Genomic DNA, 21,356 nt, shown 5'->3' with positions numbered 1-21,356 from the left:
TTTGCTGGTGAGGTACACATAAATAAGGATTATTTTCTTAAGGAAAAGGTATCAATAGCAGCGCGGAAGTCAAGGCGGTCGTTTCAATTTTGACACCTCAGTCAGCCAAGTATTAGTCATACAGTAACTGTGCTTTATATTATGCAATGGCATCAGTGACATACAGACAGAGTAAAACCTAACCTGAGGTCCTTCTGTGACCTTGAAAGCTCATCACCATTCAACGGTTCCAGGATAACCCTCACCGGCTTTTTCCCATGCTCTCCTTTTGTTGCATCCTCGCAAAGGAATTCTCAGCCAGGTCTTCAGCTTCCCACACCCCCTGCCATGGGCCGGGTTTCCCGTAGATCTGGAACAAGTTCTGCCGTAGTGGACTCATCATTTCTGTGGTAAAGGTTCTGGAGAATATGTGGGTGATTGTACATTCATTGCCACTTGACCTCTAGAAACTCAAAGGAGCTATATAAAGTGCACCTGCAAACATAGGAAAAGCATATTTATCAGGGTTTAGGATTAATGGGTGGTAGATGCATCACTTCTTTGTCAAACTTTTAAATACAATAAAAATGAAGTATAAACATTCATAGATAAATAGTGGTATACCATGCATAGAGTGGCTGACCCATTTTTTTGAATAGGTTTATAAAACTAGAATTAAAATCTCATATAGCAACTGGGGTATTCTGATTAAACATCTTAAGCTATCCTTCCTTGTTCCTGGGACTGAGAGAACATGGACAAATTTTAGGTAGCAATGACTTAAGAAAAGTTGTTAACTGCTTTTATAAAGAACATTTTTTTTCTCACCAAAATTTAGATCAGACCCGATGACAGAAAATAATTACTATTCTTTATATATCTCCCATTTAAAAATCTAAGTGTTTTTCTTATAAAAGTCTCCGAAATACAAACACCTTTTATTTTTGTTGCGTACTATGTAGCATGCAGTTGAAATTTGCTGTTTCTTCCAGTTATCTAAGCACCAATAACCCTGAGTATAACACTAAGTTAGCAGTTAGTTCCGCCTTGCAGTAACACCCACAGGGAGAAAATTCCAGGAGACTCAATCATTCAGTGAGTCCTATCACATAATCTTCGTGGGATCTAATACCATGTAGAAAAAGCAATGAAGCTACACGGGAAAATCTGATGTAACCCCAAGAGGCCCAAAGGGAATGTTGATGCCCTGTGTTGTCTCTGCCAGTTGTATGTGTAGCAACAGCCTCCAAGTTTCTTGGCTTCGGGGTGTGAGTTTACGTAGTTTACTGCCTCTGTCCCATAGATAAGTTGCAAGCATTTGTTTTGGGGTTTAACTTTATCTAATTTGTTGGTTTTGTTTTTAAAGAACTAATGTGGTTTTTTTTTCAACCAACTGCAATGAATTCCTGGAAGGAATGGATTCCTTGAGAGCTCTTTATTCCATTTAGCAAGAGCAGTAGCTTTCAGAACGTGGGACAGGAGGGAGATTGCGCACAAGATGTATGTGGTGTTGGGAATTGGCACAAAGGGCACGGACATGAGTCCGCGGAACAGTTGTTCGATCTGAGCTTGTTTTAAGTAACCAGGAGTAGGCCTCAGCAAATCCCATGGCTTGCTGTAGCTGAGCAAACCAAGCTACCAGGACAACTATGAGAAGTTCCCATGGCAGTGTTCCCACATCGCCCAATTGAGGAACCGACATGTGGGGGTCAGTGGGAGCATGAGAAACCAGAGAAAGAAATCCAGCCATCCTTTTTATCTCTTTTTCTAAGAGATGAGTAGGTGAGAGGAGTGGGACTAGGACAGGGTTTGCGAACAGTGGTATCTGTTGAAAAAGACAGGTATAAATTATTCCACTCAAGGATCCTGGATGTGGAGTTTAGGGACAGGTGCTTTGGAAAGCAAGGGAATGGGTGTATGCAAGGCAAGGGAGGCAGGGGAGGAGGACACAAGATAACAGGGAAAGCATGAGCACAAAATAATACAGACAAGAATAGCTCACATCTGGAGACCTCAGGAACCTCACCTTATGCTGCTTTGTTGACAAAGGTTGCTTTCCTAACAGCCCTTTCACATCCACAGCCTGCTTAAAGCTGGCTCTGAAAATGATAGGAACTCGATTTGCTGTTAGAGGAAAAGGCTAAAGATGCTCGAGACTCTTATTTCCTCACAAAGTCCAGAAACTGTCTTCTCCTGCCTTTAGTATCTGGGAGGTTCAACTTTTGTTCCAGGATAGCTGGCTTAGAAGCTGGCATTTTACTTCTTAGGAACGTATTTTCCTTTTATTACCTCTCCAAATGCCGAATTTTAAAGGCAGTTTGTCCTTTCCAGCACTCTAAATTTCCAAATTTCCAGGAACTTGAATTTCTGTGTGGCTTTTTAGCGTTGCAAATTAATTTTAACAGCAGAATTACTGTCAAAATTAATGTTCATTCTTTTCATCAGCTCCATAACGCGTGTGATTTTAGCTATTTAAATAAGTATTTTAATTTACTGGAGGTGGCTCTGTGAGGAGGTATTGAGGAACATATTTGATTTGTGCCTGGACCGGGTTCTGTGGTATTTGTTTCCTAAATGTTGCAAGGAGAGGGGTTTTATCTGAGGGGAAAGCGCTCGGGGGGGTGACAAAGCCCACACCAGAACCCGCCCGCGCGTTGGGCACAAACGTGAGGTAAATCCCAGCGGCGCTGTGCGTTCACCCAAACCTTCCTTAGGGAAACCAAATCCCAAACAAAACACGGAACAAAGTGCCGGCAGCGCGGCCCCCCTCAGCCCAACACCTCCAGGGGGGCGGCCCCGGGCCGCTGGAGCCGCTCGGAGCGGCCTCCCCCGGCGGGCGGGCCCCGGGCGGGGCGGCGGCGGCTGCGCGGGCGCGGAGCGAGGGCCGGCGGCAGGCAGCGGGGCCGGGGCTGAGGCACGGAGGAGGAGGAGCGGCGGGGGGCTCCGCGGCCATGCGGGCCGTGTGGGTGCTGCTGCCGGCTCTGGCCGCCCTGTCCGCTTACTACGTGTACCTGCCGCTGCCCGGCACCGTGTCGGACTCGTGGAAGCTGATGCTGCTGGACGCCACCTTCCGAGCCGTGCAGCAGACGGTGAGGCGGGGGGCAGGCGGCCGCCCCTGGGGATGGCCCCTCTGGTGGTGGTGGTGGTGGGGGGAGCCCCTCGGGCTGGCTCCTCGCCTGCTGGGGGGCTCCTGAGGGGCTCCTGGGGCTGGTTTCCATGCCATAGGCAACGAGGAATTAATGGGTTTTACCTCCATGCCTCAGCTAATGCGTCAAGGAAAGAAGATGTGGGGGGGTTCCCGGCAGATGTTGAGGGACATGCATGACAGTTTTGGCATTTTGTGGTTGCTTCCTCGCTCCCCGGCAGTGTTTGCATGCTGACCTGACACAGCTCAGCAATCTTAAATTTCCTGAGCTTGATCCCCCTGCTAGCGTGGTCCTGATGCGAGTCGATCACGGTCAGGCCTGATGTAAGGCGCTGCATGTGCTAAAGTATTTTAATTTTGTTATCCCTAGTGGCCGTTTAAGTTGTGCATAAAAGGTCCAAAAGCTTCTCCGTTGGGTGGATGGGAGTATCGTCAGCTTCAGCAAGGCGTTAAATGAATTCATGGGTGGAGGGCCCATAAATAGGTGCAGAAAGGTGGGGATGTGCCTCCCATGTTCCTAATGCAATGACTGCGGAAGTGAAAGGACAGTGTCCAGACTTGTGCTCGCTCCCTGGACAGCTTCTCTGGTCGCTGCTTTTGCGGGCAGGTACGGCTCAATGGACCTCTCAGCTGAGCCACTGTGTTCCTGTCAGAACATACCACTGAACCGAAGCATACTTCTGGGGCGAAAGAATAAAACTTCTTGCTTGTATACCTTTCGTTTAAGACATGATACTCATGTGCCATGGAAACTACATAGGCATGTCCTGCAACAGCCTAAGGTTTCTGTTAAAAAACTGCGGTTTGCCCTTCATTTGCTCTGTGATGGTATCTAAAAAACGTAACCATTAAACCAGCAGCTCAAGGGGATTCTTTGAAGGCGTAACCAGAGGGGCAGTGATGGCCACGGCGTGCTGCCCGCAGAGCACGTCGTAACGTGTCTGCCAGGAACACCTGAACCACGTCCATAACCTCTAGCTGAAGGAGAGCTATCTTTAGGAAATCATATGACGGACTATATATATGTATGTTGCTGTTGGCTTATGTACATGTTCTGCTTGTCTGTGGTATGTGGGGCATAGTGGGATGGATTCTGGTGTCTCTAGCTCGGTGGCTGGAGGGCATGGCACCCTATCTGGGATATCCCAGAGGCTGTCGTCCCAAGGGGAGCTGCTGGAATCCAGCTGGGCCTGGTGGCAGATGGTGCTGAGGTGTTCACAGCTGTCCCCACCTCTGGTAGGAGGAAGCAGTAACATCTTAGACAAACATTTACATCTCCGGCCTTAGAAAGGTGAGCTCAGGTAGCAAGAAAAAATCACTGAACAAGTAACAGACCCTGCCATATGGAGCTCACAAGGAGGAACAAATGGATTTTGCACAGAGGCATAAAGCCTTAGGGTATTTCTTTCCAGAGAGAAGGAGAAGGTGCTTTCTAAGCACTTAGAAGTCTTTCCAACACTGAGAGATGGCATGAAGTTAGGAATAAGTGACTGCCATTAAGAATGAGCTCTGTGAGCTGAGGCTAGGATTGTAAAAGTTAAGCCTGAGTACTTACTCTGTCAGACAGCTTTAGTGTGTGTATCTAAAATAAAGCGTGTCCTGCTGTAGAGCTGAGCTTCCCTTTTCTTTGTCTACCGGAGGTTGCAAGACCAAATGCTTTAACATTGCTGTAAATGTGATTGTTGAACTTTCACCTACTTCAGAATGTATTTTCAGCTTGCTATTTATTACTTTCCTTTGTAGGCTTGATAGCAGGCAGAAGTACATTACTAAGTGGCTTTTATTTTAAAATAATCTCTGCAGTGTACTGTAATCCTTTCTTCCAAGAGCATGAAGCAAACTTCACGTGCTTCAAATACAATTGTTCCCTCATTCTGAAATAGATTTGTGCTGACTCTGACAATTGAGCACGACAGCTTCTTGTTAGGGATAACAATCTGTTTGTTTTCTCACTTTTAATAATCACTGCCACTAAAACATACTAAGGCTGGCACTGCTTTTCAGTATATTAAATGCAAAACCTTGTCATTATGTAGAGTTTTGTCCCAGTCAGCAAATAATTTTTTTTTACAGGCTTGGGACTGACTCAGTGCCCTGGATCAGAGCAAAACACTTCCAAGAATGTTTATGTATTGTCACATGGCTAAAAACATGTCATGCTTACACGGCAGTTTCCATAAGCAGGTTTCAAAACGTACTTCAAAAGCAGACCAACACGCTGGTCTTACTTCAGGGGAGATGGGAGGAGATGGAGTGCCTTATCTGAGGTTGCTGAAAATTCCAGTGGCATAGTACACATTCTGTACTGTGTAGTCATGCACCTGCACTAAGAAATGGTTCTGCAAAAGAAAAGAAAATAGAGTGCAACCTGAAAGCTTTACATGGGATAAGCTGCCTAAAATGCAGTCAGAACAATATGTTCTGCACGCAGTAAAAAGGGGAAATAAGCCTGGTTTTGGTTTGTTTGTTTGTTTGTTTTTGCTAGTCTTTTGCTATCTACAGATATTGTAGTTGGCATTTTGGACTCGAATGTTACAGCAGTGTGCTTTGCCAAGTGATGCCTGAACTGAGGATAGTGTTGTTCAGGAGCAGATACAACTTTTAAAGGTAGGAAGCTAAGTCTTAAAAAGCTCAGTTGCCCAGCATCAGCATCATTACTCGGTGAGTCACGAGTGAGACTTGGCGTAGTCCTCGGCAGTGTTGTGTGTAAAAATACAAACAGCTACAGCAACTCCCAGTTCCTGACTGCAGCTGAGGCCAGGAAGGTCTGTGTAGCTCCTGGCCTCTCACCAGCTGCAGAGACAGTGAAGGAAGCAGCTTGGCTGCGGTGGCACGCTGCCTTTGTGTGCCATCTGCATGCAGCCTGTAATTTCAGCACTGAAGGTCAGATATGCACGAAGCTGGATGGTTCGCGTGGTCTTTAGGACATCGTCAGCTAATGGAGTCACAAGGAGAGGACAGACGACCCTAATGTGCGGAGTGCTATTGGAGTTCAATAGAAATTAGCAACACAAATAAACATTATTTTTTGTACTAGAGACTACATAGCTAATACAAAGTACAAGGAAGGAGGGGTAAGCACAATTGCAGTGATCATTTGGGGATTCTTCCTGAAGTTACCAGGTGAGGAACCAACAGAAGAATCCTAATAGTTTAGGGACCGATTGGTGATGCAAGGTGAGGTAATGGTGCCTCTCTCGAGAACAGGTCTTTGCTCATTCCACCTGCTTTTTATCGCAACCCGAACTCTCTTCTGCACTTGACAGTTTTCTTCCAGCATCAAGTTAAATCTCTCAGCATCTGAACCCTTGCCAAAGAATTTACCCAGAGGAAGGTGTTAATCTTAAACAGCTTAGTCTTTAGGGCATCTGTGGGTTGTCCCTACCTCAACCCTGGCTATGGGGACATCCTGCTGAAAGAGCAGGCTGTGGCTGTAGAGGCTGCTTTGCCCAATTTGTTGGAGAGTTGGGATCATCATAGCGTGAGTATAAATCGCACCACTACCAAAGCAGCTGTGGATCAGAGAGGCAACAACCCCAAAACAAAACCCTGCAATCAGAACTGGGCAATAGGCTGCCAGTAGGCATGCTGCGATCTGCCCATCGTAGTTACTTGCTGAATTGGCTCAAGTAGCTGCAAAATCTCATTTGCCTTGCTCGTCCTCTCCCAGGGTCCTCCTGCCCACGCAGCTCTGTGCTGTTCATAGCAACCAAGCTCACTGGGTGTGTGTCACCCCACCTGTCAGTCCCATGAAGTTCTCAGGCCACATCTCCCTGATACCTGAGGTGTTTATTCAGGCTGATGCCTGAAGACGTGGTCATGATATGGGAAGAGTTGGGACGTTGTTTAGTTTGGGTCAAAGCCACATGCCTGTGGCTGCCATGGGAACTCCTCTTTTCTGTAGTCCCTTAACTGTGTAGTTTCCTCTTCTTTCTCTTCCTTTTCACTGTCTCTTATTACAGCACTGTCTGTTTTCCCTTTTTACCAGAGAAATCACTGTTCCTCTTCTCTCTTCTGTATGCTACTTGACTGCATACGTGTAATTCCCTACATTCAAGTGCTAGATTTGATAACCTGCAAGAGTCCTGCATTCTGTCACGAGAGAGGTGGTAAAGTCACGAACACTAACAAACATCAAACCAGTTGTTGTTTACATGAGGTGACTGAATGCATTTCTTTATAACTGATTTAAGCTAATCCACCTGTGGGCTGCTGCCAAAAGGGTGAGTGTCCTTTTCCCCCATTCTGTCTTTCCTTCCTTGGATTATCAGTAAGGTGACGATGACCTGGCTGAGGTTTGCTGTTTGTTTTTGCTGGTTTTGTAGTCAGCTGGCACTGCAAACTGATACTCCAAGGCTTCACATTTGTTAGTGCCAACACAGAAAGGTGCCAGGGAAGCACAGGCAATAGGACAGGCAGCTCTGCCCTTCGGGTGGCAACACAGTCCTGGGTGAGACTTTGCCAACCACCAAATACATCCTCTGTTGCCAGTGGCTCTATTGCAGAGTGATGAGATTTGTTTAAAAAATGCATAAATATCTTCTATATATATATATATATATATATATATATATATATATAATAAGGGCTTTGTTTGTAGGACCTTTGGATAAGACTAGCTCTCTGCCAGCAAAAAGCACAGTCCTGATGTGTTGTAAATAACAACCAAATGACTGATTAGATATACTTCCAAAGAATCTGCCTGATAAGTGCTTGGCAAAAAAACCTGCCCGTGTCAACAAAAAAAAAATAAATTAGTGCTGTTCCTTTTGTGCCCTGGTGGATGAGGTATCTCTTCCAGACTTTGTTTTTTTGGTTCTCGGAAAGGGTGTTCTATTGTAGGAAAAAAAGCATCTGATAAACCTGCAGAGGGCCACGGTGCTCTGCAGCTTAAAAACCAGGGCAAAATGCTTGTCAGTAAACAGCAGTGACTAGCTGTGGAAATAAAACACTTCTGATCCCAGGGAACATGTGGTAATCTTGTCTACAAAGAACATGAACTTAAGTAGGAGAAAACTAAAATGGGATGCTTGTTGCAGCACAGTCAGAAAAATCTACAGATGTGCTGTTTTGCCTGGCAGTGTTTCTGTTTCCCAGTGGTTACCTTCCCTGGGAAGCTCCACGGGGTGCACAGAGGATCGGATCTGTTGGGTAAAGCAGTGGCAGTTCAATACATTGTATATCAAATTATTAATAGGTGTATTACTCTTCACCAGTCAAGCCTGAATGGTGTTTTCCTGTGGGGATTTTTTTAAATAACAGTGGGAGAAAAGCATAATCAGAAACTCTATAAAGATAGAGACAGTCTCATGAATTCGGTGTTTCTGCCCACTTTGTTGTTTGTTTGTTTTCCCAGAGAAAAACCTTGCCGTTGGAAGAAAAGATGATCCATCCACAAAGCAGCTAACATTTCAAAATTTGGAGTCTCACCAATCTCAGCAGGGTAACCTTACCGCAAGCTAAGCAGGAAGAGAGCCATTTCTTTAAATTCTTGTTTTGGAAGTGGATTCCTCTCCCCACTCACATACCAGTGCGTTGTACTTGGCAGTCATAGAGTCTTTGGGGAAAAATTTCAAAGTCTGTCTCTTTCCACAGAAATCTGCATTTGAAGTGGGGTTATGCAGGGTCTTTCTGACCCAGATGAAAGCTAGATTTATTTTTTTTTATTTTTTTTTACACTGAAACTAACTATTGCAGATTGAAAACATAAGAACAGGGACTGTAGACCTAAGGGAACAGATCCTCTCTGGCATGGACACTGCTGAAGGCAGGAAGCCTCTCAGTTGATAGGGAGTGCTTCAAATTTTGTTTTTCCTCTAGAGGATGTATTACTGGCGGTGGTATGCCTCCATTAGCTGTCCCTTCTCCTTGAGAAGAGACTTAGCACTGAAAGTGACTGTGGAAAATGGTAGTCCAGAAGTACAGTGATGAAAAAGCAGGAAAATGAAATGGCTCTCCTTGTAAATGCATCATATAAGCCAGGGAGAGACTGTAAAACTCTTACTTGCAAAATCATGTCTGTCACAAGGAACCTAACTTGGCTTCCACTTGGTTTTTGTACAGGCTAAGCTAAAGGAACTACCCTGCAATGTGGATGTGGTTAGGCTGGTACCTGTGTAACTGATCTCTCTCTGGTGTTGGACTTCTGTAATTCATACCAGCAGCTTTGCACTGTGCTGGTGATACTAGCAGAATTAATAGTAAAATGGCCGTGTGTAAACAAGCCTCTTGACTCCTAACAATACACTCTTTTTATAAGCATCTGTTATCTGTACATAAAAGGTCACAGCTGACTGTTTTCCTTACAGCTGTGGTCCCACAGGTGCATCCATTGTACCTCCCGATTCCATTGCCTTGACACAGAGGCTTAGCTGATTGTCCAATTTCTGTTCTTCATCTGTAGGGTAAAGAATAACTTTGCAAAAGGGGAAAGACCCCTGATACTTACTATTTTTAGGGGCCAGTCTCTGCATCGGAGTCCCAACAGTCCTTTGGCTCGCCCATTGCTGCCCCTCTTGCACCACCTAGGGGAGGGGAACAAATACATACAGCAAATGATGCACAAGTCATACGTGGGGAGCAAGTTGTAGGCATTTAGGCTGGGGTGCCTTAGGTCCCAGTACTGTTTTCTGAGAGAAGCAGGCTTACTAAGGGCAAAGTTGGTTTTCATTAAAAATAAATAAATAAATAAATAAATAAATAAATGAAATCCTGGATTGCCAACAGAGAAAATCTGTCCTTCTATCAGAAGCATACAGAAAGATGAAATCATTCCCTCCCTAGTGTTTTACGTACCCACACAAGAGAAGTAACATGTTAGTTTCCGAGGAAGAAATCACAAATCAGCCGTGCATCTTGGATATTTCAGATGCTTTCCAATTCATCAGGCAAATACAGGACAAGCCAGTAAATAAGCACTGTATTTGTTTGAGATCATTTGTGTTTTCAGATGCCTTTGCAATCACTGAGAGCTTTCTTAATTTGGAAACTTTCTTTATTTGGAAATGGAAAGTCTTGCAGTGGAACAAGAGAAATACTTTATTTTGTGCCTTACTACCACAAAAACATTGACTGTGTGGTATTGCCCTCTACTGGCACTGGTCTGAGGAGCTTCACAACTCCAACAGTGGAATCTGCTGGTCAGGTTTGTCTCTTTTGGGGGTGTCTTTCAAAGGCAAGGATCTTAGTTCTCGTTCACACTGGTCTTGATCTGCATAGTGTTCCTGGTTTGATTTATTATGACAACAGAGAATCTGTTATGGACAGGGTTTTGTTTTAATACAGCTTTAAAAGCATTATGGGTCTTTGATAATCATTCATTTTCTGATGAATATTCTAAGAACCTATATAATTTTTTTATGGAGGAGCTGCCTTTTGAAGACAGTTGCATTAAACATCAGTGTATCGTAATGTGATATGCTCTGAAGTAACAGAAATCTCCTTTGTGTTTTTTTTCTAGTGTCACCTGATTCACTATTTCAGACTTAGCCATCACCTGATAGTTCTGAACTATTTGATTTGTACGTTCGACAAGCTGAAGTCTGTCTCTTCTGAGCACATTAACATAACGGATGCTGTTTTCGACGGTGTGGAAGTCAGAGTGTTTGAACCTCCTGGAAAACCAGATGAAATGCTCAAGCGCAGTGTTGTTTACATCCACGGGGGAGGCTGGGCCTTGGCAAGTGCAAGTATGTGTCTGCTAGTAACTGAATGGGATTTTCCTCTGGTTTCCTCCCAGAAGGAATAACCAAAAGCTGATTTTTCCTGCCAGGGATGACAGTTTTGCAAAGACTTAACTCAGATAGTAACTGTCTCTGGTAGATCAGATGTAAGGAGGGAGAATTTAAATATATTTATGTATACATACCATTGACACACTGCAAAAATATATGTTTTATCTGGATATGGGCTGTCAAAGAACCAAAAAGTTAATTTTGTTACATCACGAGAGGATAAAATATGTAGTATACAAAACAAATTACAGAGTGGGCTGAACAAAATTGTGTGCAAGAGCATTGCTAATGGCTCCTGGCAGCACATATCTGGGAACACACGCTGCAAAGATTGCACCAAGTGCATTTGGACTATATATGCAAGTCACTTAGACCACGACTTAAGTGAGATTTAGAGTCCTAAATACATTTTAAAGTCTGGTTTTCACATGCCTTTGGAAATCCTAGTCTCTTTGTCCTGTAGCATCTAAACATTTTGTTCCTCTTCTTACAGAGGAAACGGCTTTGAGATGGGTTTTCTTATGCCTACCTAAGGGATGTTTATTAGTCCTGTCTGCATCATTTGTGCAGTAACAGTTTGCATAAGATTTATTGTGTCAAAAGTTTGTATTAAATTACTGCGCTTTGTTTGGATCACTGTAACTCAGGCATGTCAGATGCTATCCTTAAGTCCAGGTTGCCGAAGTTAATGGCACAAATGTCACAGCCAAATACTAAATTCTAAGACCAGGTACTTTAGAAAACACTTAGTGTCCTAGTATATTTTATAGTACCAGGAATCAACAACTACATAATTGGAAAGGAATAAAATTAAAGAAAATCAGTCCACTGATAAATAGGATAGCTGTGATTAATCCTCCCTTAAATGAGTAGTTCATTGACATTAATAGGGCAGCTCATTTGAATCAAAGCAATAGATGGTATAATAACATGAAGAAAAAGCAGTGACTCATACAGTAATAACTGTTTCTGGATGCTAATGCCTGCAAGCCATGGGTACCTTGAATTTTGCCCAGTTGTGAGAATTGTGATAGGTGGATGAAATGACGTGCTCCAAGTCACCAAGAAACAGATGAGAAAGAAAGCATTAGGCTGCAGATCTTTTCGAGGCGTGAATTATGTTCCTTCTGCTAGAATGTGCATTTGGAACTTCATCTGTTGCAAGCTGATCTTATTTACTTTGCTTCTATTTGCATGATATCTTTATTTTCTGGGAAGACTTACGTATGGCTTTGTGAAGTACTGCCATAAATGGACTTTCATGTCCCTAATGCTGTCCTTTCATTCCAGGAACAAGCCTCTACAACAACCTCTGCAGAATCATGGCTGAATCTCTCAATGCTGTGGTTGTTTCTGTTGAGTGAGTAATCTAAAATAGATAAAATAACTTTAAAGTTTGTAGAAATACGTAATGTAATTCTTCTAGCTTTGCCCTTTTCCCTTCTTACTGACTTGTGTATAAGGCTTTAACTTGGACAATAATTCTCTTTACCATTCTGATATTTTTATACTTTTAGAATGACAACAAATTAGAATGGCATCAAAAGTTCGTTTGAATTTCGGATTATTTTAGAAGGCATTTCAGAAGGCAGAAATGTGGGAAAAGAGTAGCATCTTAATCAGTTGGACAGAAACTTAAGTGCAAGTTTCAGTGTATTTTGCAAATACATCTGTATGTAAGGAGCGCATCTAAAACCTGAGATCACTCAAATGACTTGCATTATAATTCATATTTTTTGACAAGCAGTTTATGCATGTTATATACCTGAAGGAAGGCTGAACCACATCTCCCTGACCCTACACAGAACTAGAGTGAATTATTCCATCCTTAATGGAAAGCATATAATATATTAAAAACAAAAACACCAAGTCGGTCTATAAAACACGTTTTCTAAGTCCCACTGAGCAAGGGTCTGCAACATAAAAATTAGCAAATCATTTACGACTGCTCATTAACCAAAATACACAGAGAAGTCTGGCAGTTCCTGCTGTTCCCTCAATTGCCCACTGTTCTCATGTAAGCACTGTACTCCACTCAAGAGCAGGAGACTGCCAGGGTGCTAGACAGCAGAGAAGCAGGGTTGCCTTTTTTTTTTTTTTTACTAGCTGAACAATTCCAAGGTAAACAAACCTCTCAACTAGCTAACTACATTACCTAGATGACTCCAACTTGATTGGTACTCTGCCCATCCTTATTGTCAATTTCAATATTTTCTTTTGCAAAACCAATCACTTAATTTAACTACTCAAGTTTCTGACTTGCAGTTGATTACGTACCAAGCTCTGTGATCTAATTACTATTTAATTATATGGAGTTGGTGCTACTGATTCAATGTTCATTCTAGTGTACGTTGAGGGGTTGCTTTTTACTTTGTTTATTAGTAGAAAAACTGTTTTTTTTATAAAAAAAAAAATGTACAAATAATCACAGTATGGAAAAGTTTTTTGATACTCCTTTTCTGGTGGTTGTTTCTCAGTTATTGTTTCTCTTCTCCTTAGCTATTATATCTTTCAATCAAGGCATTTATCCTCAATTAGCGAAGTCTAATTTGATTTTTTTTCATTGGTTTAATTGCACATCTCGCTTTCATGATCTATACACAATGTTACTCAGTTCTGCAAGGCGTTCCCAAAGGCCTTTCTCATATTCCTTTGTAGTTGATGCAATATATAGATTGCTTTCTGAAAGCAGGACAGATCTGAAGTTGGAAACAACTCATGTAAATTAAGCTTAAAATTTATTTTACATGTAGATTTTTTTTAGCTTAGATTCCAAAGAAAATGTTTTGAACCAGAAAACAGGATTTTGTTTGGCAGAAGTTAAGGCAAAATAAAATGCTTTTGATGTTCTCAAGCCTTTTTCTTCACTTTCGGCTAAGACACCTATGTAAAGACTTAGGCTTGTCAAGCTGACAATAAAAACATGCTTTCAAAATATTATTGATCAATAATAACATGTGAAATCTGTTAAGAATACAAAAAACTATAAGTGGAAAAACGTTCTTTGCACCATGAGGCCTGGTAACAACTATTTCCTTACAAATGATTGAGTAAATTATAAACTGACTTCTCCTGCACTGTTATTTAGAAACTGAGAAAATGTAGTAAATAGAATTCAGCTGCTGTTTGTAGGCAGACTGTTTTATCTGTGTGCGCTCCAGTCTGTGAAATGTATATATTCCTGCTTCTCTCCTTGATAAAGGAGATGAATTATTCAACCTGTTACATTACCACAAATTGGTGTTACTTCACTTCCTGGCTATTGTTCGCTTCCTGGTACAGAGTTAAGAGGTACAGCAATGTTCATCCTCTCCTCCCAGCAAATAGAACTGCTGAGATGCTTGTCTCAGCTGGGTGTATGTGTTGGGCGTGTGTGACTTATTCTGTCATAGCAGTTAAGGTGGGGAGCTGCGATCAAAAACAGGCCAACAGTAATGACTCCCTCGCCAAGGGTTGTTCTAATATTCATTCATTTTTATAATGTGATGAAATGCTTTGTTGGCAAGTCCCAAGAAAGTGCTGCATGATATTATAGCATCTTGGTGTTATTCATATCTAATAGGTTCTTGTAAATCTTTCAGAATTAGAGCGTTAATTAAAAGATTAAGTACTACACACCTCATTTTTTCCCATAGTATTTATCTTAATGAAATAATTATTTGCCATTCAGATAGCATCTATTAATCATGAGAGAGAAGTACATTAACGGTAATAATTGTCTCTTACCTCTTTTCTTCTTTTGTAGATACAGGCTGGTACCAGAGGTGTGCTTCCCTGAGCAATTCCATGATGCTCTTCGTGCTACAAAGCATTTTTTGCAGCCTGACGTCTTAGCTGAGTATTCAGTTGACCCAAATCGAATCGCAATTTCTGGTGATAGTGCAGGAGGAAATTTGGCTGCTGCTGTGTGTCAGCAGGTAACATCCAGTGTCTGCTATGTTTTATGCTATAATAATCCCTAATTCAGTGGTGCATACAGGTTGACAGGTTCTTTATGCTGCATCATCATGAGATGATGTGCCAGTGTTAGAGACAGAGCAGTAGCTCTCTATTGAAAGAAGGCATCTTGTCACACTACAGAAGAAAAATGAGTCGATTGCATATTGCACATAACTTTAGTAAGACATTGCAAGCTATGAGTTGTTATGGGATTAAGTTTAAGAGCAAGTATCTAAATGATTTTCTTAAAACTATTTTGCTGAGGAATTCTTTATTTACCTATGTAGGTAACTAGCTACATGCATAATTTATCAATTTAGCTTCTTATTTTCAGATGCTTGTCATAGAAAATAGATCGTTTTTTCTTTCAAATACTAATGAAGGACAAAAAATATAATACGTGAAGCTTAACTCTTCTTTAAATTGTGAAATGCTCCAGGAAGACAATTAAGGAAATTTCTTTTGTGTATCTCCAGTTTAAACATAATCTGAATTTAATCTACTAAAGATTTTAAAGGCAGCCTGGGGCAAGTAATAGTATTATTCATGGTTGAGTGAAATATTATTATTAGTTTTTTTATATTGCCAATAACCATTGGTGATGATAAAGAACATACCCTGCCAAGGCAACTAATTATCATGACAACCTTGCAATATTGAATTAGGGGGAAAATTAATAAGGCACAATTAACACTAAAAGTCTTCATCTTGAGGACTGATAAACATGATAGAGCCATGTTTTGGAAACAGCATTCATAACTCATTTCCATGATGCACAGTTAAGTCAATGATGTAGGACTGTTTCAGGGAGAGGTCAAATGCACTAAGATTCTTCAGCCTGAAAGAGATATAAGAGATACAAGATGAGATATATGGATCTTTGTATCTTGAGTAGAGGGTGAAGCAAAACAAGCGTTTACTGATTCTTTCACTAAAAGAATCCGAGGGTACCAAATGCCAACTATGTAGGCTCAAATCAAATACAGATGTTAGGTTCAAGTCCACCACAAAGGTGTTTCTGCAAATAGTGAGCCTGTGCTAGAGAGGACTGGATGCTAACAGTTTGCAAAAGCTCAAAGAAAAAGCAACAATTGTGGAAGAGAAATACACTAAAAGCTATAAAACCTTGGATAGCTACATTGACTCAAGAAGTCCTTCATCTGCAAATAGTTCAAATGGTGTGTTAGAGAATACCATTCTACACTTTCCTTATACACTTCCATAAATGCCTGCTACTGATTTTCTGTTGGTAATGGTACTAAAACTGTCCTGAATGACCATCATTAAAATAAAATAAAATGGTAAGACTGTATTTCAGACAAAAGAGGAACATTCTTCGCCAGAGGCATTGCATAAGAACAGAATTTGGCCTACAAGTTTGAGTGAAGTTCAGGGTTGATATTGTAATGCTTATTTTCTTTGTAATCTTTATTTTATTCTATGTTCTTCCTGCAGCTTAGCAAAGATGAGCATTTGACCGTCAGACCAAAACTGCAGGCCTTGATTTATCCAGTCCTTCAGGCATTTGACTTCAATACCCCTTCATATCAGCAGAACATGAATATGCCTGTTCTTCCCCGTTACGTCATGATCAACTATTGGATAGACTACTTCAACGGTAATCACGACTTGGCTCACTCACTGCTGATTAACAACCACACTGCTCTTGATGTCGGTCAAGCACTCTCTTACAGAGGACGTCTAAACTGGACATCTCTCCTGCCTTCGTCATTCAAAAAGAACTACAAGCCTGTAGTACAACCCACAGGCATGGCTGAAATAATCCAGGAGATACCAGCGCTCCTTGATGTGCGAGCAGTCCCGCTGCTTGCAGAAAATGAAACTTTGCAGCTGCAGCCAAAGACTTACATCCTGACTTGTGAGAACGATGTCCTGAGAGATGATGGGGTGATGTATGCCAAGCGGTTAGAGAATGCTGGCGTGGAAGTCACACTCGATCACTTCGATGACTGCTTTCATGGCTGTATGATATTCACGATCTGGCCTACTGATTTCTCTGCGGGAATTCAGACTAGGAACAGCTACATAAAATGGCTGGATGAAAACCTCTGAGGAGAGAGTCTCTAGAAGATACAGGGTGCTCAACTCTGGTGTCAGTTCTTGTAAAAGATCAAAGAATGAAAAAGTGCACTTTTCCAAATCCTGACTTCATCCATTCAGCTGCATCTGTGGGGGGGCTGCAGACTAGCTGTAGCATTTACTAGCTCAATTGACCTTGCCCAGCAAAGTATTTTGTGAAATATTTCTTCAGATTTCAGGAGCTTTTTTCTTTTCAGATAACTTGCCTAATGTAAACAATCGTTGAGAAAGGAGATCAGCATTCCTGTTGCATTCTGAACTGGCTCATTCTTAACTGGCTGAAACTTTCAAGCTTTGAACCTTAATTAGGCACAAGGGCCACAACTGCAAAATGATGCCAGATAAAGTTGAGTGCTTACATCTATGTTTGAATATATAAAAGGGAGAAGTAATTTTCAACAGTGTTGAGCGCTTGCTGGTGGGAAAGAAAGTGTGAGCACTCTCACCTTTGACAGCAGAACAGCTTCTAGGCAAATAGACAAATGGCTCTGAAATTTAAAAAAAAATAATAGTTAAGATGATGCTTGGCTAAGAGACTTGTCTAACGTAACTCAGCTTTGGAATTTGGTCTTTATGGTCTTCTGGTTATTTATAAATGCACAGAGCAAAACATTTTCAAAGTAAAAAAAAAAAAAAAAAATCATAGCATTCATACAAATATGGAGGATAAAATACGTACCTGCAGAATCTGGGTTCATTATAGGAGCTTGAAAGATGACTACATGGCTAAAGAGTATGACTGTCAGCATTTAAAACCTCAGTTTATAACCTCCTTACAGAAAATACTGAGCATACTAAAAATAATCTGCTGTGTGGTTTGCACTAAAGTTTGTAATTAATAGTAGCAGTTTTTGTTCATTTACTTTCTTTCGTGCTTATGACATTCGTTGTATTTCATCCTTCCTTGAAGGAGGGAATCGGACAAATAGAAGCGGGATCTAGTCTATACTGGAGATTTACATTGGAGCTTTGCTGCTATAGCTTGTTTGTCTTGTAGACTGCACCTAAAATGCCAGGTAACGTGATCTAGCTATTGTGCAGCACATCTGTACAGTTTGAGCCGCTCTTTAAAATTCAGAGAGACAAGACAGTGAAGTGAAACCACTTGCACCAGTGTAAGTGTACTTACTTTCCAGGATGTTCTCTGATTGCAGAGGTGGAGGCTGCACCAAAATGTCACGCCCAGCCTTTCTAGGCAAAGAGAGGGCGGCTGTCCCGTGACTAAACCAGGGGATTAAATTCATCGTCAGCTTCACTGCAGACTTCCTATAGGACCTAAGGAGATCAGCTTAATCTCCTTGTGCCTCACTTTCTTCTTTCTGCAAGACAGGGAGTAGTCAAAGACAGGGAGTAGTCGTTTCCTACCTCACAAAGGAATTGTGAAACTGAATTCACAGATGTTAGTGAAGAACATGGATATGTTACTGACTGGTGTGCACTGAACAGATCCCTTGGCTTCTGACTTTCCATCAGTCTTTAACAGCTGGCTCAAAGCAGTCTACCCTATGGCTGGTGGTGCTGCTAGGCTCTGTCCCCTTATGAAGGAGACAGATTTATCTCCTGGCTTGTGTGAAAGTACAGTAAGGTAAGGGTTCTCAGCTGCAGGAAATCATGACAATTTCATGAGATTATTTCTGAAAAGTTCATTTAAAAAATAAATCAGGCTACATTCTGTAATTTAAGATATATACAGAATAGCTCACTTTCACAGATATATACATTAAAAAAGAGAATGGCTTTGTTAGATCATTGCTTCCTAAAAACACCAGCTTGTTATTATGGCTGTATGTATTAATGAGACAAGACCTTGATGTAGACTCAGTCACGCAGGCCAAAACTAATTTCTGAGCATGGGTTCACATGGAGGTCACAAGCCAAAGCTTTTTCATCAGTGGCCCAGATTCTTTTTCCATTTAGATTGTTACAAAGACTTGGTGGAATTAGAGCAGCCAAGTGTCAATTCAAATCAGGATAAACTTTGGCCAATATATACAATTAACACTGCAGAAAAAAATAAAGTTTCTTAAAGATTTAAACCTCTTCTTCCCTCCCCCATAAACACAAGTCCAGTAGATACAATTTACACCTACAACAGATATCAACTGAAATTGTGTCTATTCAAAAAGACAAATTACCAATCTTGAAAAGGGGCCTGTACTTGTATCCAATCCACTGTATGCAAACAGCTCCAATTACTTGGCTTTGGACCATGACTGAGTCAAAATAAATCTTTTACACTGAGTTGTAACAATAGGCTTATTCCTGACTTTCCCCCTTACAATAAGGCTATGTCAGACAAGGTATAATTTTATTTCAGCCTGCAGTCATTAAAAGGTAGTCGTTGGGGTACTGGGAAAAAATGGTTACTATTCCTATCAGTTCTGTAATAACTAAGTTACCTAAGAGCTGTCTGCAGTGCTTTAGATCAGCATTTGTTTATAGCAAATTTATAAATATCTGCTATGAAGCTATAATATAATCACTACCGTTTTTTCGCTGAAATGAAGCAGAGAGCTGGAATATATATTCCTGGAGTTGGTTGTGTAATTCCTTCATGCACTGAAGCACATTAAAGTCTTGGCACAAGAGGTGGTAGTAAGTATATAACTGGATTGAATGTATTCACTAAGTTATCACCAGCTTGATGTGACATCCAAGATGGCAGCACAACTTGGATGAGATGTCACAGTATTAATTAGTTCCATCAAAATACCATGATTACTTTATCATGCAGATGTATGGTTAACTACAAAATAGCTGCAAAGATATGTGGCATTTCCCATTACATACAAAAAGAGGTCTGAGTTACAGTTATAAAAAGACCTTTTGGTGTAAAGCCAAGATACTCAATTAAAATTAAGTGTAAACCTTGAAGTAAGCATTAGTCACAGTCTCATCTCCCCTCTTACTTTACTTGTTCTGCTGTGCAGGCAGTCGCTGTTCCTGGAGCTAGAAGTTCAGCTCTGCTTCCAGCTGAACTGCTGCAAGCTCACCCCAACAGAGCACTGGCTCAGCTCAGCAGGGCCAGCAGGCCTTACAGAAATCTGGTGCCTGCAAGGAAGAGATTAAGATTAATGCACGTTACAAAAGCTTTATTCATTTTTGTTTTAAATACTCTTCATCTGAAAAGTATTTGCTTGGGTGTACATAGCACCTTCATTCCTTAGTTATTTATCAAAGCAGTTCAGAGCACCTTACACGTTCTAAGATCAGATTCAGAAATACTCCTAACAGTACTTCACCTATGTAGAGTGAAAAGTTGGTCTTCTAAAAGAAGATGCTCAATAAATTGGTCTACTTCCTTCTTCATTAAATTCATTAAATGAGTGTGGCTAACTACTTTTAGCAGATAGCTATTTTGTGTTGTTTTCCCTCCCCTTCCAACTAACTGTCCATTGCAAGGATATCAAAGCATTCAAATGTAAGCTTCAAATAAAAAGCCTGCATAACAGAAGCTATACTCATCTGAATCCTATTTCACTGGAAATATATTAGCAGTTCCCCAGTAGTTTTGGCTGATACTGACAGAAATAAGTGGAGTTTTTGTCTGTCTAGGTTAGAACATATTAAAAATGGGAGTTGAGCGTTTCTGAAAACCCAAACCAAATTAAAGATATTTCATAAAAATCATTAGCAACTAGAATTTCCTGACCTTCGTGTAAGTAATTGCAAAATTGCATCTAAACCAAAGCAGAAAGGCCGTTGTGGATTTTAAGTCCTGCAAACTAAAAAGAAATTATTTATCTTTAAAACATTGTTTTGTACTATTTGGGCCTCTATTTTTTGATTAGGTGCATCAGTTTTTAATCTCTTAATAAATTTTGAGAAACTTTTTCAAATAAAACTATTAGAAGTAGATTAACCTGATTTAAGCCTTTTAAGCTGCTATGACCTGTAATAATGTTTTTTTTTTTTTTTTTTTTTTTTTAAAGAAGCTGGTTTAATGTTCTCTTATTTATGATGTTCAGGAATACAAAGTACAACATATGTGATGTGAATGCATTTAGTAACTTAAGTGTGACTTTTTTGGTTTTGTTATTTGTTTTTGCTTCTTTCCTATTACAGGGGAAAGATCTTGTAAGATCTAAGTAGCAAGTGTGGTTCAAATGTGCTATCAAATTGAAGAACAAATAAAGTGGAAATATGTCTGACTTGTTTTTTCCAGATGTGCAACGCTTCCAATTTGAGTTTTCAAGTAACTGAGACCAGTGAAACAAAAGGGGAGATTTCTGAGTTCCTGTAAAAAAATGCTGAATCAAAGACAGGGTGGTTGTTTTCAAAGCAGGAAACCTTGCTGCTGTGTCCATGGTCTGTGAATGTGACCTTCTCTGACTTGATTGCTCCCAAATGATTAACGCTGACCACATTTGCTTATGCTGAAAAATGGACAATGCCTGCACAAGTGCTGTTCCTCTCTCTTTCAAGATAGACAGCTGAGCTCATGTTCTTCATTCTGCTTT

General features: G+C 41.0%; 1 protein-coding gene across 1 annotated transcript; it reads left to right on the top strand.

The window, feature by feature from the left end:
• Positions 1–2,830: 2,830 nt before the first annotated feature.
• NCEH1 (neutral cholesterol ester hydrolase 1) lies at positions 2,831–21,047 on the top strand. The gene is made up of 5 exons (XM_068692491.1): positions 2,831–3,068; positions 10,584–10,812; positions 12,148–12,217; positions 14,603–14,774; positions 16,252–21,047. The coding sequence occupies exons 1-5, from the start codon at positions 2,931–2,933 to the stop codon at positions 16,867–16,869; spliced, it is 1,227 nt and encodes a 408-aa protein (XP_068548592.1). The 5' UTR covers positions 2,831–2,930; the 3' UTR covers positions 16,870–21,047.
• The last annotated feature ends 309 nt before the right edge of the window (positions 21,048–21,356 follow it).

Source organism: Anas acuta, chromosome 9 (genome assembly GCF_963932015.1).
Source record: "Anas acuta chromosome 9, bAnaAcu1.1, whole genome shotgun sequence".
Classification (NCBI taxonomy): Eukaryota; Metazoa; Chordata; class Aves; order Anseriformes; family Anatidae; genus Anas; species Anas acuta.
Note: the sequence above shows the minus strand (reverse complement) of the source record. Positions and strands in the feature narration are given on the sequence as shown.